At 36.9% G+C, this 21,805-nt stretch overlaps 1 protein-coding gene across 6 annotated transcripts; it reads right to left on the minus strand.

Moving 5' to 3' along the window:
* Positions 1-378: 378 nt before the first annotated feature.
* LOC149543937 (uncharacterized) lies at positions 379-21,793 on the minus strand. Of its 6 annotated transcripts, XM_089798572.1 has the most exons (5): positions 21,233-21,793; positions 20,751-21,029; positions 14,281-14,394; positions 13,577-14,192; positions 379-861 (listed from the first exon to the last, which is right to left on the minus strand). In XM_089798572.1, the coding sequence occupies exon 1, from the start codon at positions 21,691-21,693 to the stop codon at positions 21,352-21,354; it is 342 nt and encodes a 113-aa protein (XP_089654698.1). In that variant the 5' UTR covers positions 21,694-21,793; the 3' UTR covers positions 379-861; positions 13,577-14,192; positions 14,281-14,394; positions 20,751-21,029; positions 21,233-21,351. The 6 variants fall into 6 exon arrangements, with proteins under 6 accessions (XP_089654698.1, XP_089654699.1, XP_089654697.1 ...); XM_089798573.1 differs by lacking the exon at positions 14,281-14,394 and having other exon boundaries at positions 379-846; XM_089798571.1 differs by lacking the exon at positions 14,281-14,394.
* Between the last annotated feature and the right edge of the window lie 12 nt (positions 21,794-21,805).

Genomic DNA, 21,805 nt, shown 5'->3' on the forward strand with positions numbered 1-21,805 from the left:
GGGTCTCCATTAGCAATGGGGTGATGGTATGAAAAACTCACAATGGATTGTTCATGTTAGTTGAGGCCCTAAAGCCTAGAATTTTTATCTCAAGCATTACTGCGCCATTGGCTTGCCTCACAGCAAGGATTGACATTCACACACTTTTCATCATGAATGTCCTCATCAAGATCAAGGGCTCTTTTGCTGGCCAAAGAATCTGAAAGCCCCTCTAAGCAATTAAGTCCTATATCAAATGGGCTAGCGAAGGGTCCAGAACTATGGAAATAATTTATTATGATCAGCTATCATCAACATATCTAGTATGCCTTAATCGAGAACTCCTGCAATAAAAGTGATATGTAATTTCATCAAAGACATTATCTGCAAAACTACAAATTACCAAAAGTGACAATTGTTCTACTTGGAATTGTAAATATCCTCTTTGAAGGAAGTTAGATTGTACAGCTAAAAACATGTAAAAAATTGAACACACACTCGGTTTAACCTAGAAAACCTCCATTAATGAAGGAAAAACCAACTGATAGGTGTCAATAGCATATCTACCTGAATTATATTGTAAAAAATAAGAACAAACAGAGGATTACAACTTCAGAGCTCTTCTTACTCTCTATCAACTCCCTTCTGAACTGGAACTGAGCTTTCCCTTTTTATTGTGTGCATAATACATATTTCCAACCTTGTACAGCCCTGCAAATATGTCTTTCGCCTATAGGAACTTGTTTGAAACACCTCCTATGCACAAGCTTCCTTCAGTAATTTGGCAGATCAAAAGTCACAATTGCTCATTCTCTTGCCATTGCTTGTGTCGTGGTGAAATTGCTGCACCTAACAGTTAAATTCAACCTGACACATACAAGACTGCCCCAATGGTGTCAAAAGTCAAAACTAATATTAAATAGATAAAGCATTTAAATGATTCAAAAACTGCCATTCTTGATATGGTAACTGACTACTAATGACAAGTGGCAATTCTAATTATCATAACACAGTGTAAATTTACACTGAACAGAATTTTAAAATTACTTTCAGTTCTCATTCTTGGAATCTTTTAGATTGTTTATGATCATTTTTTAAAAAACTTCCAATTCTAATTCTTGACATCTTTTGTTATGTCCCTATCCGCAGAGTAATCTAGGAGGACTTGTTAGACTATTTACTTTCCCTGGGCTAATGCCAGGAAAGGGGAATTTATTAATTTAATTATTTAACATTAGCCAAAAAAGCCTACTCTAAGGCTAATATTATTTGATTGATCTATAAGTTGAATATAGTTATTTTAATGACTGCTTAAGAAAATTTAATAAAGTGATTTTGATGTCTCCGGGCTAAAGTTAAAAGTTAAAAGAGCAAGAAATATGATGTGTTCTAGAAGCTTCCTCAGATTGTCATAATAAAACAATGACTCTTTTCGTATATGTTTGGTTATTTTCTCTTGTTTGGCTTTGGAGAGCTCTGTGGAAATCTGGAAAGTTGGAAACACTAGGACAGAAACTCTAAACAAGCTAATTTGATAGTACACAATTCTACCCTATCTGGCTGTTGGAGGAGTCATACAGGGTTCTAAGTGGTATTTCATCTTTTACAAAGTTATATTTGTGAAATATCTTCCAAGACAAATTTTAGTTATTTAAATTGACGAGTTTGGCAAGTGATGGAAATTAGTTCAATTATCCATTGCTAAGCTAGTATTTGAGTTGGATAGTATTATTATTTGGCATGGCATTGAGAAGAAAGTTGGCTTCTATTGAATGATAAAAAATTGTTGGCTTTATTGGATGTGTATTTTGGTGCTTGAACAAAATACCTAGTCGACTCAAATTTATTGCTCCCCATGTTTTGATATTGGCATATGATGTTACTGCTTCTTGGCCAAATAAATAAATTGGATGCTAGTATGAGGAAGTGAACCTTAATCTGGTTGATATGGAAACTGGGTCTAGTTGCAACCTTAATGATGTTGAATATTGTAGCTGTGACAAAGATCTTTATCTCTGATTTTGCCATATGTTGAAATAAAGATAATAGTGTCAACAGCTGGGGAATATATTTATGATAATATTTGAGATACTATTATCTGAAGAGATGTGTCATGCAAGAGTCATGCGTTTGGAAATATGAAAAGACTTGTTTTAGAAATTGAAGAGACCTTCAATTGTCAGATGATGAGTCTATCATTTCTTTATATGTGTGTGATTACTCAATATGCATATATATATTGCATCAAGCGAAAAGCATTGTACTTGAACATTTTATTATCAATAAAAGAGATTTTTTTTTGTTGTGGCTGGCTTTTTCCCTTCAAGTATAAGGGTTTTCAGAGGACAAATATCTTGCATCTCTTGTACTTATCTTTCTTTTATTATTGATGTTTATCTTTATTCTAGGCAAAACATCACCATGGTATCAGAGCAGGTTAGGCATCAGCAATATAGGAGTGCTGAAAATGGTACCTGTGATTCAGATCTTGTTACCTCTATTTCAAATTAAGATTAATGACTATTCAGCATGATTCCTCATTTTTGGTCTTGTTCTATCTTTGTCCTTGCAAAAAGGACAAGTTGTTGTAGTTATTTCTCTTCATCTTATCTATCCTTCGTTGTATGCTTTCTTGAGATGAAGTGGCATTATGAATGCCCATTCTACTGAGTCAGCAGTCTTCTTGACAATCTTAATTTATATTTCTGTAGTGATTAGTGCAGTGTCAATTACATATTTCTTTTTTGCTCACTGTTCGTCAGTTATTTCTTGATCGATTCACCTCCTGAAGATCTACTTGTGGTCGTGTGCTGGTCTTTTCACAATGAGAAGGTAATCTTCGAAACAAGCCCTGGTGTAAAGGCAATCACCAACTTCGTTTAGTTGGCATCCGCAACGATCTTCTTCTCAAGGTATATCTTTACGGTTTTGAAAAGCCCCCTGTCACTCAGCAGAGAATAATCATGCTCACCATCAATGGCCACGATGTCATTGCACAAGCTCAATCTAGTGTATGAATTACTCTTGTCAAAATTGCAAGTAATTCTGGACCAGAGACAATGAGGTGGTCTTTGGTTCAAGCCTTGTCAGGTCCAAGATGGTGTAGGCTCACATTAATTCTGGTTTTTGAGTTTGGGTGTGGCTTAGAGCTGCACAAACTTGTCTTCATCAATTCTGTTGAATTGTTGAGCACAAGAGTGTAATAATGGAACAAAGACAAGGAGTATGAATTTGCAACGACAACAATGGAAAATCTGATGCCATCAGTTTCCTCATGACAGGATCCAGTGCTTCCATCGTTTGTGCCCTACATGATCGCCCACATTTTTCTCAGCTTCTGCAACATACTCCTCTACCATTCACATTGGTCGCTACTTTCTCAGGCTCTATGTGGGAGGGCAGGTTTTTCGACCAATCCAAGACCCCAATCTCAACCTCAACAATAGTTATCTTAGTCTTCTTAATCAACATCCTCTCTTTATCTGTGAAGGTGATACACGTTTTTGTAACACTTCATAGAATAGTTTTATTTTCGATAATAGGAGTATAAATAATATTATTTATGCTTTGAAGCAAGTAAAATAGACAAGGATGTGCGTTGTATTGTTTGCTAGTAGATGCATTTATAAAATCCTTCTCAAGTTTAGCAGCAGCAATTAATTGAATTATATGAATTTCTCGCTGCAATTATATTCTTGATGAGATTTCTTTCGCTATTGAAAATGCTTTGGTGTAGCCTTTGAATCGACTTGTTCAATGTAATTAGGCCTTGTGTGTACTAGTATTGGTTGTCGATTAGTTAATGATTGGCCACTGTCAATGAATAAAAGTATGAGTTTTTTCACTTTTCGGTTCATGATTTAGAGGAGGGTCTAGCAGATTTTTAGGTTGTAGAGTGGAAGAAAAGCCCTAGAGAAGGTTTGTACCATTTTTGAGAGTAGGGTTATTGTGTTATAAATGACGAAAAGGGCAAGGAATCACGTTGGATATACAGCCTCTTGTTCCTTCAATGAGGCAAACCATCAGTATATCTCAAATAGGTTAGGTTCCTACAACCCGATGAGTGAGCATGTCCCAAAGGAAAAAAGGAGGGATACCTCTCTAGTTGCTTCACAATTGAGGGTAGTTGGATCTAGTCATTCAAGTGTGCCCTCTTGGAAACTCAATCCTAGTGATTCTATGCAAAAACACAACAATAGGGTGATTTTGAGTAATCAAATTCAGATGTTTGCTTTGGGTGCTATTAGTTGGTGTTTCGACCCTAGTTTTCGAACTTGGAAACTTGGTCCCCCTTAATGGCCTTTCCCTGAAATCTTAGTTTTCTCCTATAATTTCTTATGAAAATGTTGTACAAAGTTTCATTGTGCAAGTCAAGGTTCGGATGAAATTTCATGGCAGTGAACCAAAGTGCTTAAACACTCAAGTTCAAAACCTTCCTTTGTAACTTTGGAACCATATTGAACATGGTTCAAGTGGTTCAAATGTTTCAAATGGTTCAAGTGGTTAAGATGGTTCCCTTGACCCAATTGGTCAAAATCAAAAGTTCAGTATGGAGAAGTCAAATGTGAAGCTCACTGGCTCGGTCTCAATGATCCAATATAGAAGTTTGAGATTACAATCTTAGTAACTCAAAGATCAATTCGATAGAATGGTGATGAAACACACATTGAAGGCAGCGGTGTTCATCCAGCAAAGTCTTGCCTTCATCTGGAAATGGATAGTGACCTCAAAATATGCAAAGAGACTGGGATAGGCTTCCCTAAGTCAAGTTTAGAGAATTGAAGACATGCTCAGTCCAATATGACTAATGACAATATAAACCTATGGCCAGATCCCTATATTGGGTGGGTAGATTAGACACATCATTCTTCATATCACTTATGCCTGAGAAAAAGTTGGAATCAAATATTGTCAAAGACACTTGCCATTTGTCAGGTATAAGGCAATAAGCTTTATGAAGGAGATAGACGTCCATGGAGAGTTGTGGACTCATTTGATGATATCAGGCCTCTGAATTAGGCATGTAATCATTATGAGGATGTGTCATAGTAGTTAACGAAGGCACGAATACATGAGCCCATGGAGATTTATGGAAGTCATTGTTGGCTTAGGTGCATGATGCTCGATCCATACAATCAAACGGACAATCCAGAATGCAAGTCAATGCCAGACACTGACCTATCTGCTATTACAAAGCTTGACCCTGGTTACACAACAAGTCCACTATCTTCGGTTTGGAGAGAATGAGTTAAGTGGTGTGTTGAATTTGGGATTGATGCAAAAGTTATTTTGGTTGTTCCATATGATTGGAGACTATGAGCTTCAATGCTTGAAGAATGAGATTTGTATTTTTCACAAACTAAAGTTGACTTTTGAAATGGCACTGGCCTATCTGCTATTACAGAGCTTGACCCTAGTTACACAACAAGTCCACTATCTTCGGTTTGGAGAGAATGGGTTAAGTGGTGTGTTGAATTTGGGATTGATGCAAATGTTATTTTGGCTGTTCCATATGATTGGAGACTATGAGCTTCAATGCTTGAAGAACGAGATTTGTATTTTTCACAAACTAAAGTTGGCTTTTGAAATGGCACTCAAGCTTCATGGAGGTCCATCATTAGTGTCTGCACATTCGGTGGGAAACAATGTCTTTCACTATTTTTTTTTAGAGTGGCTGAAGCTGGAAATTGCTCCCAAGCTCTGTAACCATTGGTTGGACGATCATGTCTATGCTTATTTTTGTTGTTGGAGCCCCTTTTCTTGGAGTAGTAGAGACAATAAAAGCAACATTGTTTGGTTTTACATTTGGCCTTCCTGTCCCAGAGGGAACATCCCGCTTGATGTGCAATTCATTTGGATCATCTCTGTGGATGTTCCCCTTCTTAGAGCACTATCATAGAGATCACATATATTGGAAGAGTTTCAATTTGCTTAACAAATACTCGAGCTCAACAAATGTGCAGAAGTAGCATACAAACTGTTTGACAGAGTGTCTCAAAGGTGAGAACGAGAGCACGTTGTGAAATGGTGAAGCAAGGGAAATCGAGCATACATCAAACATTAAAAGTCCAATATGCAACCCCTATTCCACACACTCGTCCATCTTGCGTGCCTGTGATAAGTTGGAGGATTGATGGAAACATATTCCTAATCTTCTATTAAAGACTTCGAATGCAATCAAAATACAACTGCAAAGGTGTGTGGTGGCTGGGTACTGAATCATGGGAGCCGACCAACTGTTTGACCAAATGTCTGTCTCGGTTAGAGAATTTCCATGAGAAATGGCACACGGTATTGAAGCCGATCCATGGCGCCAAGTGCAACTCCATATTGATGCCGTCAGTGGGGATAAATCAGGCACATATTGGGTCTGCTAAAGAAACCCGACTCCACATGAAGAAAACCCGCTAGTTTAAGTCTCAATGCTCTCGAGAAGCATTACGCATCTGTGTTGGTGATGGGTGGTTAATGATTGCCATCGAATCATGAACTTGCACCTGCGGGCGAGCCCGATCAATAAGGACTCAACTATTCCCACTATCCAAGTATATGAACCTGGAGAATGCACGCATTGATTGTTTGACAGGATGCCACCAGATAAATGTGCATGTGAACTATTTAACAAAATGATTGCAGTCCCGATGATCTATATTTGTGCTCACGTTCACTTTGTTATGGTGAACCTTCATTGACATTTATAAGAAAAAGCAATGACTAATGTGAAGTCAGATAAACAAGAGACATGGAATATGTTGATCTCTTAATATTTGCATGACGGTGCCCGATCACTACTATTCCACCATGATGAAGGGTGCTACAACTGTTAGCCATTAAACATCAATACTTGTCTCCAAGCAACTGACTTGAAGCCTTCTTTTTTCTCTATTGAGTATTTTCGTCAATTCACAAAATATGGAAGAAAAATCATCCGGCTTCCTAAAGTGTTTTATTTTAAACAATTTATAACAAAAGGCCTGTATGTAGGATTTTTGAAAAGGTATTTGTGAGGTCGGTTCAAAAAATCTCTATGGACATCAGAGATCAGTTTTAATAACTAAAAAGAAACCGATCCAAGGGGAAAGATAAATATGCCAATAGAGGAAAGAAGAAGGATTCCACTGTTCTGGCAAGTTGTGTACTACATAATAGGGGAAATCTAGATCACATAAAGGGGGGCAATTTTTATTGTAATTAGGGCTGTTCGTTTTAACTTAGTTTTCTTTTTCCAGTTTTCTACAAGTGTTTTGGATTATTAGTAATACTCAGAAATTGTATAATTTTTGGTTGAATGGAAATTCCATTGTTTCGAAGATGGTGTGCTTCAAATTAATCTTTTTCTTAATTTATGTGTGGATTAAGGTTGAGTTGTGGAATCATATAATATTACTAAATCCATTTGTTGCAGAGATTGTTCTTGCTCATTTAATCTTTCCTCAATGTTTCTAAATGCATGTGCTGGTGGAAGGATTGTGTGTCTCCATTGCTGTATGTGGAAGTCTTTTTTTCTTATTTTTGTTATAGTTATTTACCCCCTATCCAAGAATAGTGAGGGTAGCCTTCGCTTTCAGGTTAAAAGCATTTCTTAATCTCATTCTTTGTATATCTAAATCAGGGAGCTGTACCCTATAAAATTCAAAGGCCACTTGCATAATTCCATAGCAATACGATCCAACTATTGGTGTTGTTTTGTCTTCAAGTTTGAGCGTTTTTTAGTCATTTTGTAAGCATTTTATGCGAAGACAAATCTGTTTACCAACAAGTGCCCTCCCAGAGAACATAGAGTTTCCAGAAACCTTGCACTCTATGAAAGCACTATTGGGGTCATGAAGGAAGACCCAATTTCACTTCCACTCTAAAATTCAAAGCCAGAAACCAATTACAAATTGGGGCTGCCAACAAACTTAGAGGAGATCATTTCTTGTCTAACATGGAGGCTGCCCCTCCGCAAGAGGATTTTTTGGTTTTTTTTATGATGTAAGGGTTGTGGAATCTATTCATTTTCTTCAAAGCGTACTTTTTATGTACATGTCACCTTGGACACAATTAGGATATCTACATGTATAGGGTGCAACAAGAAGCAATGAGATGAGGATGTTGCCTTGATGATACATATTTAGAGGGAGATGTTCAGCTTCAAAGGGAAGTTACATCAGCTATCTAATTATGATGATCAAAATTGTCCCTATTGGGAGAGAATCTCAGTCATTCCTATATATGTTAATGAGTTATCTATGAGAGAAGTTCGAGGTGCAATCCCATGTTAATGAGTTATTCTCTATGAGAGAAGTTTGAGGTGCACTGAAGCATGGTGGAAATGCATTTTTCTCAAGGAGAAATCTAAGTTGAAAGCCCTCATTCCACCCTCTGTGATGAGGCGTGGTGGAAGCCATGTGTGGCGCCATGACAATATGTTGAGATAACATGTTTTTATGAAAGTCTATGTGATGACAATTTATCGTTGACATCTTTGGTTGCAGCCATGTGTGACTGCCATACTAAAGATCTCTCTTGCTAAGAGGGTGTGTTGAAGATTGTAGCTGCAATAGAGATCTTTACCTCTGATTTTCCATAAGTTGAAATAAAGATAATATTGCGCCAATAGCTGGAGAGTATATTTATGATAATATTTGAGATAATACTATTTGGAGAGACATCTATCATGCAAGAGTCGTGCATTTGGAAATATGGAAAGACTTGTTTTAGAAATTGAAGAGACCTTCAGTTGTGAGATGAAGTCTCTCAATTCTTTAAATATGTGTGATTATGTATATTGCATCAAGTGAAAAGCATTGCACTTGAACATTTCATTATCAATAAAAGAGATATCACTAAGCGGATGCTTAGAACGGTGAATCTCCTCCACACTCAGCACATATGCAATACTTGGATTGTATTAATCTGACTGCAATCATCTCCTTGTCCAGACATGGCCTCTATTTCTGCTAGAAGACTGTGTATGCTCAAAGGTGAGCTGCTTAATGTTGCTAAGGAGCTAATTGCAACATTTTGGGGAGAGCACTATACAGTTATTCCTTGTTGGGTGCTAGAAAACATTGTGCAACACCAGAATGTGGAGTTATTGCAGTCCTTATTTGCTCCTATATTTTTCAGATGGATGTATATTTTGCAAAGGAATATCTCAGATTTACAATAGGTCGGATAAATATATATTTGCTTTGTAATCTTTAGCTGCTATCATTATAAAGGAATACTTTGTTTCAGTTGAATGTGTGGAATAATATAAATTGTTATTATTCAGTCCGTGCCTTCTTTATTTTCTATCAGTTTGTTAAACATCAAAACCTCTCCAGTATCATTGAAAACCTGAAACAAAACATTTAAACTATCAAGCAATTCTTTTGACAAATATTCAGTGGGAAATATTGGAAAATTTTGGGCAAAAATCAGTAGGGTACTTTACATGGTATCACAGCTGAGCATCCTGCCAGCCTGAGGGCTTATCAATGAAAAATCATTTTAAAAAAATTTTCTGGTTAGTTGAAACAGAGTGTTGGTTATTTCAGTGAGAAAGATGAAATCCATGCAAGAGCGACTTTTACAGTGCCTGACAGAGTTGAAGTAATCAAAATTAAGCAAGAATTTAACAAAATTGTTAATGCATCCTAAGTTCTTGCAACCTCACTTAAAGAGAAAGTAGAGGCAAACAAAAGATTCTTCCAGTGCAAGAAATACTGAAGGCAGAAGAAATGAATTAAGAAGACAACCTTTTCTTTTCATGCAAAAGGGGCCTAAAGCCTAATCATCAATGCACAGGTAAACAGGTGAAAGTGCTAGAGGAAGAACAAAAAGTCATAGAAAGAGAGAGAGAGAGAGAGAAACAAAACAATTGTCCAATTACCTATCCAAATATTTCAGTAGAAACAGTGCTAATATTGAGCCAGCTGAAAATTCCAGTATCGTCGTGCCACCTTTTCAGGAGGTTTGCAGAAAAATAGGAAGAGAAAATTGTTCCTGATGATCCTAATGCTTATAAAAATGAGGATGAAGCTAATTCTTTGCATGCTACTACTAATGGAGTGGAGTACACTGATCTTCACAATACTCTTGTGATTGAAGAATCTGCTGATTTAAAGTTTGCTAAATCAGCAACTAAGGATGTGGACAAACAACAAAGAAGATGAAACCCACAGAATTATATCCCAATAGAGTAATACAATGGTTTTTTTTTTTGGGGGGCGGGGGGGAATTTATTGTTGAATCCACAAGAGTACACAGGTCTCTACATGAATGATTTAGAGATTGTTATTGCTAAGCCCTATGAAGTAATGGATTCCCAAATGAAACCGTGTTTGATCATAATGCTAACTCGACATTCTTAATTGGGGATTGTATCGCATCTACTACTGATTTGAATGGTGCCATTGTTCCTACAAATAAAATAAAATCAGAAAATCCATCGTGTCGCAGCTCAAGCAGTTTGTTGAACTTGATCAAAGACCTTTAGAATTGCAAGATTGAAGAGCCAATTTGTGGCTACAAAAAAAAAAGTTGTGTAAGCATTAACAAGGAAAGGTAATATTCATAAATGACTTGATCTCATTTGGAAAGCCCAAATTGAGGAGAGCCAAAAAGGAGTTGCAAATGGAGTCACTACTACACAATTGCACATGATCAAAGAAGCATTAGAAATGAGGAAATCTGATTACTTGCAACCATCCATGGATAGGTATCTTGCTATCAAGTTTGCTGAAGACAAGGAAAAAGAGGCAGATAAACTTTGCTTTCAAAGTTTTCATTATATGGAGCAGGAAATCGGTTAATTTTCATAATACAGAGCAGGAAATCAGATATCTATGCAGCAACACACAAGGAACACGAAGCCAATACAAGTATTATTGAGATCAAGCAAATAGTTGAGGGCTTGATAAACTCGGATAAAATATTGCACAATGATTCCAGCATTCTCCATACTGTAGAGATTTAGTTTGTTCAAAGTGTTTAGAAAATACAACAAGAATTTGAATGCTTAATATTTTGAGGGTAAATCAAAAGATGATATTGCAGATCGCAGCCATGATGTAACAGTTTTTCAAGTAGTTTTCAGAATGGTACACTTGATGGATCAGTAACTAATGATGAGCAACCAAAACAAGATGAAGAGACACATGAGATCTATTAAGAGTAAGACACCAACAGAAGTTATGAAGAAAATGCTGATTTTATGATTGTGAACAGCAGTCCATCATCTTCATACGATTCTGTTCATACAATAGATAGGACCAATGCAGATGACACTGGTAAGGTGCATCATGTTGTTATTGTTCAGGATTTTTTAGCTAAGCACGAAGTTCTGTTTGAGAGCCCAAGCTACACACAAGGTATGCCATTTTGAAACAGACTTGCTGTTCCTCGCTTTGAAGATTATTGCATTAGGACACATGGTATGTAAAGATTTTGTCATCAAGGATCTAGCGAGAAGTTTGAGTTTGCAATGGTGACATCTTATTGAAAGGTTGATTATGAGAACCAAGAGATTATCTTAAAGTATAATACTCTGTATTGAAAATTGTGCTTTGACATAGACATCACTCCTTTGAGATGGTTATCAAGTAGAACATTGATGATAGTGATTGTTCTATAACACTGGTCACAAATTTTTCAGACCTTGTGATAGTTGATGTTGAAGATTCAACTTTGAGGATATATAATGACTCTAATTTCTAAGACTTGACATCCAATTGTTGTGTGTGGCAATGAGGTGAATCCAGCTGAATTGTCGATTGGGTCACCCTAGACCATTGTTGGTTTACCTCTTGCAGTAGATATTGGGTATCAAATCACCATGAGTTAATGGTTGATTTTGTGCGTTTCCTGCAAGGGAGTACAATAGTGGACTTTGGTTTGATAGGGTAGATACCATTAATGTTAATTCTACTAGCATCACAAAATGCACTCTCAGTCGGGTCCACATGGCATCAAACTTACTCTCTATGTTGGTATCTATGCGCAAGGTCTTTTTCAAGGGTTATTGGTGATTAATGCTGATGGAAGAAGCATTCTGTGGGAAGTTATGGACCTACAAAGTGATAGTAAAATCGTCATTACCTCTTATTCCAGACTTCATATGAGTCCATCTGAGTTACTTCTGTGGACTGGAGAGACACTATTAGTAGGACTTGGTTTCCTACCAAGTTGATGACTTCGGGGAAGACACTCCAAGCTAATTCCAAAGGTCTGATAATTTCATTTTTTTCTTGGCACATAATGTATTTTAAAATTTCAGACTTTGTAAAACTTCAAATTTGAGCAATTCCAGTCCAATCAGCTCATTCTCAGGGTTAGGTATGGGCCTCAGATAGACAGAATAACAGGTTTGGCTATTCAGTTTAGGTGGCTTGCACTTATGTTTAAGACAATAAATTAAGTGTCAATAATTATAAGGAAGTGCTGAGCTTATTTCTATGGAGCATTGGATTGGGTTTTTTGAAGAGCAGTTCTCGAGGAGATGACCGAGCTTTGGAGTATTTGATTGCTATTCTAACCAGTGATTTTCAAGAAGCCTCTTGTACTGGTGTTTAGCAGGATAGTGATTTGAGTGATTGGAGCTACAGACCTCCTCTATTGACTTGGGACCCTTGGATCATATTCATTATTTAGTTTCAGTTTGGATCAGCAAGGTGATCTTGGGGCTGAGTTGGCATTGCTTGAGGATGAGCAATCTTTGGGAAGGGAGCACTATAATGTCCCTCTCTACAAATTAGCCTATTTATTTCCCATATGCTGAAGTCAGGAAAAGGGAATTCATTAATTGACAAAAACCTTATTTTATAGAAAATATATTTTAATTAGTTTTAAAAATGCATACAATGACTTTAATGGTTATTTAAGAAATGATTTAACAAGGTCACTTTATTATCTTTGGTCTAATGTTTCAAATTAAAAGAGTGGGAAATTTAAAAAGTGTTCTAGAAGCTTCCAAGGATTGTTATAGAAGAACAATGACAGACTCCTTTGGGATATGCTTGCTTATTTTCTCTTGTTTGGTTTTTGAGAGCTTCTTAGAAAGTTTGAAACCCTAAGGGTGCTAGTTTCAGAAGTGCAAGATTCTACCCTAGCTGGCTGTTGGAGGAATCATACTGTTTTCTCACTATGATTCCATCATTTATGAAGGGATTAGATAAGATAAGATAAATTTATTAACGTCCAATCAGAGACCACAAAGAGAATCTAAGGGCCTGCCAAAGCACAACAAAAGAAACCAGCCAACAGCAGGAGAACCCAAAAAGTGTTCGAGAAAAAGCAAAACAAAGAGTAACAAGAGGCAGAAGCAGTGGCTAGCTGCTCCCCATTGCAGAGAAGAGATCCAGAACAGAAGGATACAGCCCAAGATGAGGGGAAATCCTGTGCCGTCTCTGAAAAATGCTGAAAGTGGAGAGCTGCTGTCGTGTATAACTCTTGCAAGGCCTTACAGACCTAGAGACAAATTTCAATGATTTAAATTGACGAGTAAAAGGAAGTTAATTATCTAATGCTAAGAAAATATTTGAGTTGAATATTGTCATTATTTGGCATGGCATTAGGAAAAAAGTTGGCTTGTATTGAATGACTAAAAATGTGGGTTTTATTGGAAGCTTACTTTGGTGATTCAACAAAATACCAAGCCGCTTCAGATTTATTTCTCCTTTTTTCTGATGTTCGCATATGATGTTACTGCTGCTTGGGTGAATAAAACAGTTGGATGCTAGTATGAGGAAGCTGTGGCTCTTGGAAGGACCTTAATCTGGTCTATATGCAAACTAAATCTAGTCCGGGCTTTAAAGAAGGTCATGGGTTATTTCTGAAGGAAAACATATCTCTTGCCTCGGCATGAGCTATCTCAGATCAAGGCACCTTGTTTTCTGTAGGAATCATCAAGTGAATGCTTAACAAAGGTGAATCTCTTTGATACTCAACACATAAGCATTACTTTAAATAATGTTATGATTCTGAATTTAGTTTGGGAGCATCGGTGGTGTTAATTTGATCATCATTAGCTCCTTGTGCAAACATGGTCTCGATTTCTGCTATTAGTCTCAATATATGCCCAGAGGTGAGTCATTTACTGTTTACTTTTGCAACCATTTTGGAGATTGTTATACTGCTATTCCTTGTTGGGTGCTGGAAGACATTGTGCAAAACCAGAATGTGGATATATTGTAATCCTTATTTGCTGCTGTATTCTTCAGTTGGATGTATGTATTTCCAGAACGTATCTGCAGAAGAATATCTCAGATTAACAAAAGGTCGGATAAATATGTATTCACTTTCTATTCTTTATTGGCAATCGTAATAAAAGAATACTTTGTTTCAGTTGAATCACTTGAATGTGGAATAATTTAAGTTCTTATTATTCCGTCCATGCCTTTTTTCTACCAATTCTTTAAACAACAAAACCTCTCCATTATCTCTAGAAACCTGAAACAAAACATTATTCAGTAGGAAATATCAGAAAAAATTGTGTAAAAATCAGTAGGAGATTTTATATCTTTTGAATTTCATTTTTCAAGAAATTTTTTTGAATCTCATTGATAAAATGCCTAACATCAAAAAGAGTGGGTGGTATCCACATGCCACCAGAGAGGCTGGCTGACCAGCCCTAACCACAGACATATCCGAGACATTCAATGTCATCCTGAGGAGAGCCAAGCATCGCCTTTGCATTTATAAACATGCCCATTTTCCAATGCACATTCTGGGATGATTCTGATATGTAGCAAATGAGGGGACGGCAAGGGGGGATCCCCTAATGTCCCATCATGTCCAAACCATGCAATGTCCCCTTCTAATGCAACCTTGGAATATAAATATTTAACAAGCCCATGTAAATAATTAATTTTAATTATTTAATATTATCTCTCAAAAGTAAATCATAAGGGTGATATTATCAAATAAGTTTAATGGTGAGTTAAGTAAAAAGTTAATTAATTCACTTTATTATTATTTCCCTGAGTTGAAATCAAATTGCAGAAGGGGAAATAAAAAGACGAAAGTAAGGAAAATGAAGAGGCAAGCAAGTGGGAGGGCAAAATTCTAAACAGTTGGTTATGCCAGGAGAGCTTGAGAGCATTTGGATTTCAGTTCAAGGAATTGATGATGGAAGCGCTTGAAATTTCTTTACAATTGAACGAAACCCCAACTCTTCAGAGGCAGATGCATGTTATGATTCCCAATGAGCTTCAATGTGTGGAAAATCATTACGTTTACAATTTCCAATATAAATATTATTCACGGCTAAATTTCAGAATGAAGTTATCATTGTAGAAAAAGGTATTGACTTGGTGGGAAAAAAAACATTATTGCAGATATTTTTGTGCATTGTTTAAGCAAAAGAAGATAACGCATTTTAAAATATTGTTTGGCCGATGAAATATATACTATCATGTTGTGTTCATGTCTTTGTGCAGCTCTTGGTTAATTATTTAATCGTTGATGCTTACCACATTATAGACGTAAGACTTCTTTGAACTAAGCTGTGTAATACTTAATCAGGAGGTGCTTGGTTGTGTGCCTTGTTGAAATCTATAATATTCATTAAAATTGTAATCTATTCCTGGCACTAGATACAAATCATGTGGGACACCTCTAATTTTTCAATCGCCTAACTCATACAGACCGTGGTGGATAAGAATTCAATCTGGGATTGAAGGGGGTATATAATTGTGAGTTAGCTAACAATCTGCAAATCCAACTTTTGGAGATTATGGTTGCCACTAAGAATGGTTTGGGTCATATGAAAGCCGCTCCATCTTCTACTTTGGTGTGAATGTTACTGCATAATTTGGGAAGTCAAAGCACTTCTTTCAATTAGACCCCTACTCTACCTGGTTGGATGGAAACTTGCACATCCATAGTTCTCTATCATTTGAACAGATTTCAATCGCAGACTTCTCCCAGACTGAAATATCTGCAGCAATGAGGTATATTTGGCGTTGTATCCAAATCGTAAGGGAAATATACAGAGCAAGCTGAGATCTTCAGCAGCAGCTGTTAAAAGAGATCTGCACCTAATTCTGGTTGCAAACCTTCTATTGGTTTTTGGTGTGTTGCATGAGATTGAGCCAAATGAGAGATTAAACAGTAGTTTGACTGAACATTTGGCCATGTAAACATTCTCCATTGTTGGGCATGAAGATAGTTCGTAAACATATTGCCTCAACTTCTTATCTTGACAACACAAGCTTGGTTGAGTTCTGATCAGTGGTGTGAGATAGACCCTGTTTGGCATGGTTCTATCAATCAGTTTCAGTGGACGGCTCATATCTGTGGAGACCCATTTAGCTGCTGCAAAGATTTCTGAATGTACTGTAGTGGAGGTCATTGACTCATTCTAACTGTGGACAGAGCTTGTTCCTGAGACAACAACATGCTTAGTTATGTCTCTTAGTGTCACTGGTTTGGCATTTCACTTCCAGCAGCCTGAACTGAAATTTGAGGGGTCAGAGGCTGACTGTTAATTGTTCCATTTTGTTAATTTGGTCTGATATAAGAATTTCAAGTTATGCAGCAATGAAGAACAGAGATTCCTTACATATGTGATTTTAAATGCTATGGTTTTTTTTTGTAAGAACCCCCTGTGGTTCTAACTCTGACGAACACCAAATTGCTACTCGCTCTTGATGTTTGACTTTCTGTCGAACACTTCGCATGCAAGTTCAGATACCACTGTGATGTCCCTTAGTGAATCTGACCCTATTTTACTTATTTGCGCTCCAAGGAGTATTGTCAAACCTTTGTCTATCAGCCTTTCAATTTGCTACTCAACTGATCTATTGTGTATTTTTGCATGTTTTGATGATTGAAAAGAATTCAACGAAGTAATCTAAGGACTGAAATGAAGGGAATGCAATGCTACAGCTAGATGCAAACTTTCAATGAATATATACATATGACTGTAGTGACACGAGTAATGTTCCTACAGCTTAGTGGACATTATTACAAACACTTGGAACGTTAACTCCAAACTTCCTTTAACTAGGAGATACACGTAATATACTACAGCAGTTTGTCATTGAGACGGACAGTTGGAATGCAATTTCTAACTTCATTTAAGTTTGAAAACTATGATTTGCTGATATGAAATAACTGATTACAACTATGATTGCAATGATGAAACTACTAACTGCTTATATTTCAAATAAGCTCATACAGATGCCCTAATGGCTGCTATGTATTTCCACAATTATGCTTCAGACTTGCAATGTAAATACTTGCATATATGAAGAATAAAACCTGGTATGAACTGCAGCTTTGAATATGGTTATAACTGCAAATTCTAGAACTGTGAATCGGCAATCAAAGTCACATAAATATATTAGGATTAAAGAGACAAATAACAACTACATGCAAATATAACTAATATCAGATAATAATAAATCGCACAGTAGAGAACACAAGACACAAAGATTTAACATGATTCACCCAATCCCTAGGCTATGTCCACCAAACAACAAGTCCAATATTCTTATTATCTAGTGATTACAACCTGATTACAATCCATAATCCCTTACAGCTCAATACTACCACAAGAAGCTAGAATCTCATCATGCATTATGAAATCCCTTACCCTAAGCCATTTTATACAAGTTTTTTGTTGCTTACAAATTAGGGTTAGAATAAGCCGACTACTAGAAAAAAAAATATAACTTCCGACGCCTTTTACAATAGTAAATTCATTTTTGGCTTCGGGGGCACTCCCCTCTACCCTGCCCTATATCTTAATAGGGAGTGTGCTTAGGGCCACTGACCCCAGGACCCCGCAAACCTCATAGTAAAATGGGGGGGAGGGGGGGGACCACGCCAAATAAAGTGGAGAAAAATTAACCTTCGAGTCTGATTAGGCTCCGCATAACAACAAAATATTTTCCTGCAAGTTTACAATTCGCACTTGGCAAACTTTAACCATTGTTTGATATAAACTCCATGTGCCAAGAGGAAGGTACTGTAGCAACAATCGTTGCGTCACTTTTAACAGGTACTGTAGCAGCTATTAAATAGTTAAATCTGATGTAGAATGGCTGCTAAGAATGAGCCTCCAGGTCTGCTGTAGATATACCTTCTAATCCTTCACACCCTAGATGAAATTCTTCACTTTAAACACAAATAGAATTCCTAAATGAAGCTCATTCTTCACTTTAAGCACAAATAGGACTCTTGAATGAAGCTCAATTGAATGTCAAATTCACTGGATATTCCACCAACTCAAATGGTTGCAACTCTGAGAATTATCAATCAATTCTCCAAGTTCTTGAATTTTGAAACCATTGCTTCCAAACTCAACAAACAAAAAGACAAATTCTCAAATGCATAATTTCCTTCTTCATTGGTTTTTAATAATAATTCCTCCCCAAATCTTCACTCACAAGTCTCTTCAATGAATATGACATTTGTGTTTGTTGACATATAATATATCATTAATAAAGCACTTTTAATCAACAAATATTAATTACTCATTATCCTTCACATGGCCTCCATCTTAATATAAAGTCGATTTATAACTTTATAATATAACTTAAATGATTAAACATCATTAAGGCCATTATAAAATTAATATCTCATTATATACTCATTATTTTGATGAAGTGCCTGAACCAGAGAGTCAACCACTGCATCCTTTGTCCGTACGACTTCCTCATAAGATTCAAAAAGGGCCCTTCTCAATCAACCGTTGGCTTACTATAAATAGTATGGCAAACAGAGCCCTAAAAATTCAAAATACCAAACAAAAGCCAAAATTAGAAACCACAAGACTTAAGAGACAATAAAAGCCTAATAAGACCCTCTATCCCAACTCATCAGCCTACAAGGGACAGAAAAATAGCCTAATCCTCCAAAATCTGTCTCTGCCAAAAAGGGAATATTACATTTTTTTTAATGTTTTACAACACAATATACCTCCATGTCATGTAATGATAAATATGTATGATCAGCAATCATGAAACTCATTGCATAACTATCTTGCATGCAAACTTACACACAGCGAGTGGAAAAGATACCCAAAAAGAGAAAACTAAAAGTACCAAACTAGGTAGGACTTCACAAAACACCTGAAGGGATGGCGACATGGGCTCGAGGGTTGGAGATGCATCCCTGCGTAATACACAAAAGTATAATACATTATTCAATGGTATTGGTAGAAAAAGAAAAGGTAAGAAAATTGTAAAGTGAATCCACGTTAGCCACTCTACATTAAGCTTGACAAGGTTAATCAAACCTAGCAACAGCTACAACTGGTGGAATTACTAGAGATAGCAATGGTCTTACTATACATATTTACTAGGACTTTTTAAGAGATACTCAGATATGACAAACAGCCAAGATAAAGGGGTAAGCAGCTCTAGGAATGACACTGATTGCAAAAGGGCAAGGTTTGAGGAAATGAGCAATAAAAGGGGATTCAATGATTCTAATAAATGCAATAAAAAAAATAGAGGCCTTTGGTTGGTAATTAAACTAATCATCAAGTAAATTCATCTGCTGAAGCAGTAGTTAAAATTGTAGCTATTCATCACATAAAAAGAAATGGTGATGGGTTCAGAAATCAATTGGACAATAAAGGGACTTAATGGAATAACTCATCAGATTCAGTGGCTTTTCTATCACAAATTCCTAAAATTAGCCACTTTACCAAGGTTGCATGGGCATACGTACCCAAGTACCAGGTAAACGTACCCCAAGTACCGGGTACTCAGTGAAGAGTATCATAGCTAAGGACCTTGATTAAGATTTCTGATTTTTTTCCAGTTCTTTGTTTGTGTATCAGCATGTTGTTTATCAAACTTAATTCAATACATAATCAGTTTGAAACTTTGTTCGAATACTGATTAACAGTAAATTTTATCACTGTTCAAGTTACAAGTTTATCATTTGCAATATATCATTGTTATATGATTTATGATCTTCTTGTTCATTTTTTAAGTTTGCCTTCTCTGTTATGCATCTAAACATTTATCATATATTATTATTACAAACATATAGCAAAGCTTTATAAAACTTGTAAGTTCCAAGTCCTTGTAAAACCTGGTCACATTTTCTGGATACATTCTGTAGTTTCAGGTCCCTGTAAAACCTGATTTTGTGTTTGTTTTCTGCTCTTAGGATCTTGTTTCCTGGTTATGCTATGTTTGAACATCATTTTACTATTGTTAGGGGTTTCGGGTCCCCTCAAAACCTGTTTTTACCTTAATCTAAAACATATGGCAAATCTGAAACTGAAATCAATACATTAGATCTGCAAATTTTATTACTGTTTATTTTAAAAACCATTGTCATGACTCATAATTTCAGACTTTCTATAAATATTAATTTATAATGAAAAAAAATTGACATGCCCAACTACCCCGGTTCCCTATTTTGAAAAATAGCTATACCCGTACTCACACTGTTACCATACTCGCAAGGGTACCCTAAGTACCCAAGAACCCCATCCCCCTGCAACCTTGCACTTCACCCTTTAAGGTTGAGAAGGAACTGCCAAACAAGAAAAACATGAAAAAGTAATGGAATGACACTGGTTAGAAGGCACTGGTTTGTGATTATACAGACAGCTTTTGGCTTGCAGTCTGCTAGTACCTGTTCTGTTTTGTGGATTCTCATAGACTAAGTCTTAGCAGTCCCTAGATTTAGATGGCAACTTATTTGTGCAGTTCCGTGGTTTCCGTTATTTGCAGTAGGGAATTTACAATCTGCCAAGTTGGCATCTATTTGGCTAAAAAAACTAGCATTATATTACGTCCAATGGAAAGATAATGAACAAAGTATCACAGTAATCTAACCAGATGGAGCTAAATAGTTGCCAACAAATTATCATGCTTTGATAAAATGGTCGATGGCGGCAGCAAGGTTCGAAGCCTGGGGGGCAGGCTGCGGATCTTCGGCAATGGCAAATCCATTCATGTGAAAATAATGCTCCACCTATTCCGAAACAATCACCTCGACACTCTGCCCCGCATTTATCATTTCCTCGTAGAACGCCATCTGTGTGTCTCGCATCAAATCTCCGTCCGCACTGGCAGCTTTGAGTCACTTGATCCAATTTTGAGTCGTCTGATCATCTAGTGGCATGTTATTGAGGCGCCCAATACAAGGGAGTTAGCGAAAAAAAAAAAAGAGCGTAAAGAAATTCTACCATTCAATTGCACCTTACTGCGCCTGAGTGAATTAAAATTTATCTCAATTGTACCAAATTCGCCTTCACTGGTGCCCTTAATACATAAATAAACAAAGAAAAGAACAGGCTGTGATTTGTCAAAATAACCTGACCACGTCTACAATTGAAATAGCCAATTGGTTAAGGCCCAGCAGATCTAAAACCGATTTGAATGGTAACAATCAGCAAATGGGTGCATCATAAAAGCACCGCGAATTCCGTGGACATCAGACAATCATAGGCCCGTGTAAAGGAATCCCCTCACTGGTTTGTTTAGCTCCCTTGGGGTTGAAGAAATGCAAGAGGAGTGCAGCAAGTAGAACCCCTGCTCGATCAGCAATAGCATCTTTGAAGGAAGCACCAGCAGAAGGCCATATGCCCATTTCATCTCCCGCTTCTTTGGCAGCCCCGGCCGTAAGAGCTAGAATGCATCCCACCGAAACAGCCCATCTGTGCAAGATTTTAGTGGGATTGAGGGTGAATCTTATTGTGAATGTGGAGACATTGGCAATAAGAAAACACATCAGAAAGTGAAGGAGCTTGTCCTCTGCAACCCAATCATCTGCCATGCGCGTGAATCTGCACCATCTTCTTTTCGTATATCCCTGCGAGACAGGTGGGGATGGCTTCACACAGTTGCACACGGGAGATTTAGGAAGATAAATTGAGTGAGGTTGATAG

Source organism: Cupressus sempervirens, chromosome 8, assembly GCF_028749045.1.
Source record: "Cupressus sempervirens isolate cs-2001-9-10 chromosome 8, ASM2874904v1, whole genome shotgun sequence".
In the NCBI taxonomy this organism is placed as follows: domain Eukaryota; kingdom Viridiplantae; phylum Streptophyta; class Pinopsida; order Cupressales; family Cupressaceae; genus Cupressus; species Cupressus sempervirens.

Excerpts from the sequence above, each read along its gene's own strand:
- LOC149543937 (XM_089798574.1), bottom strand. The coding sequence starts at position 21,693 with ATGGCAGATGATTGGGTTGCAGAGGACAAGCTCCTTCACTTTCTGATG.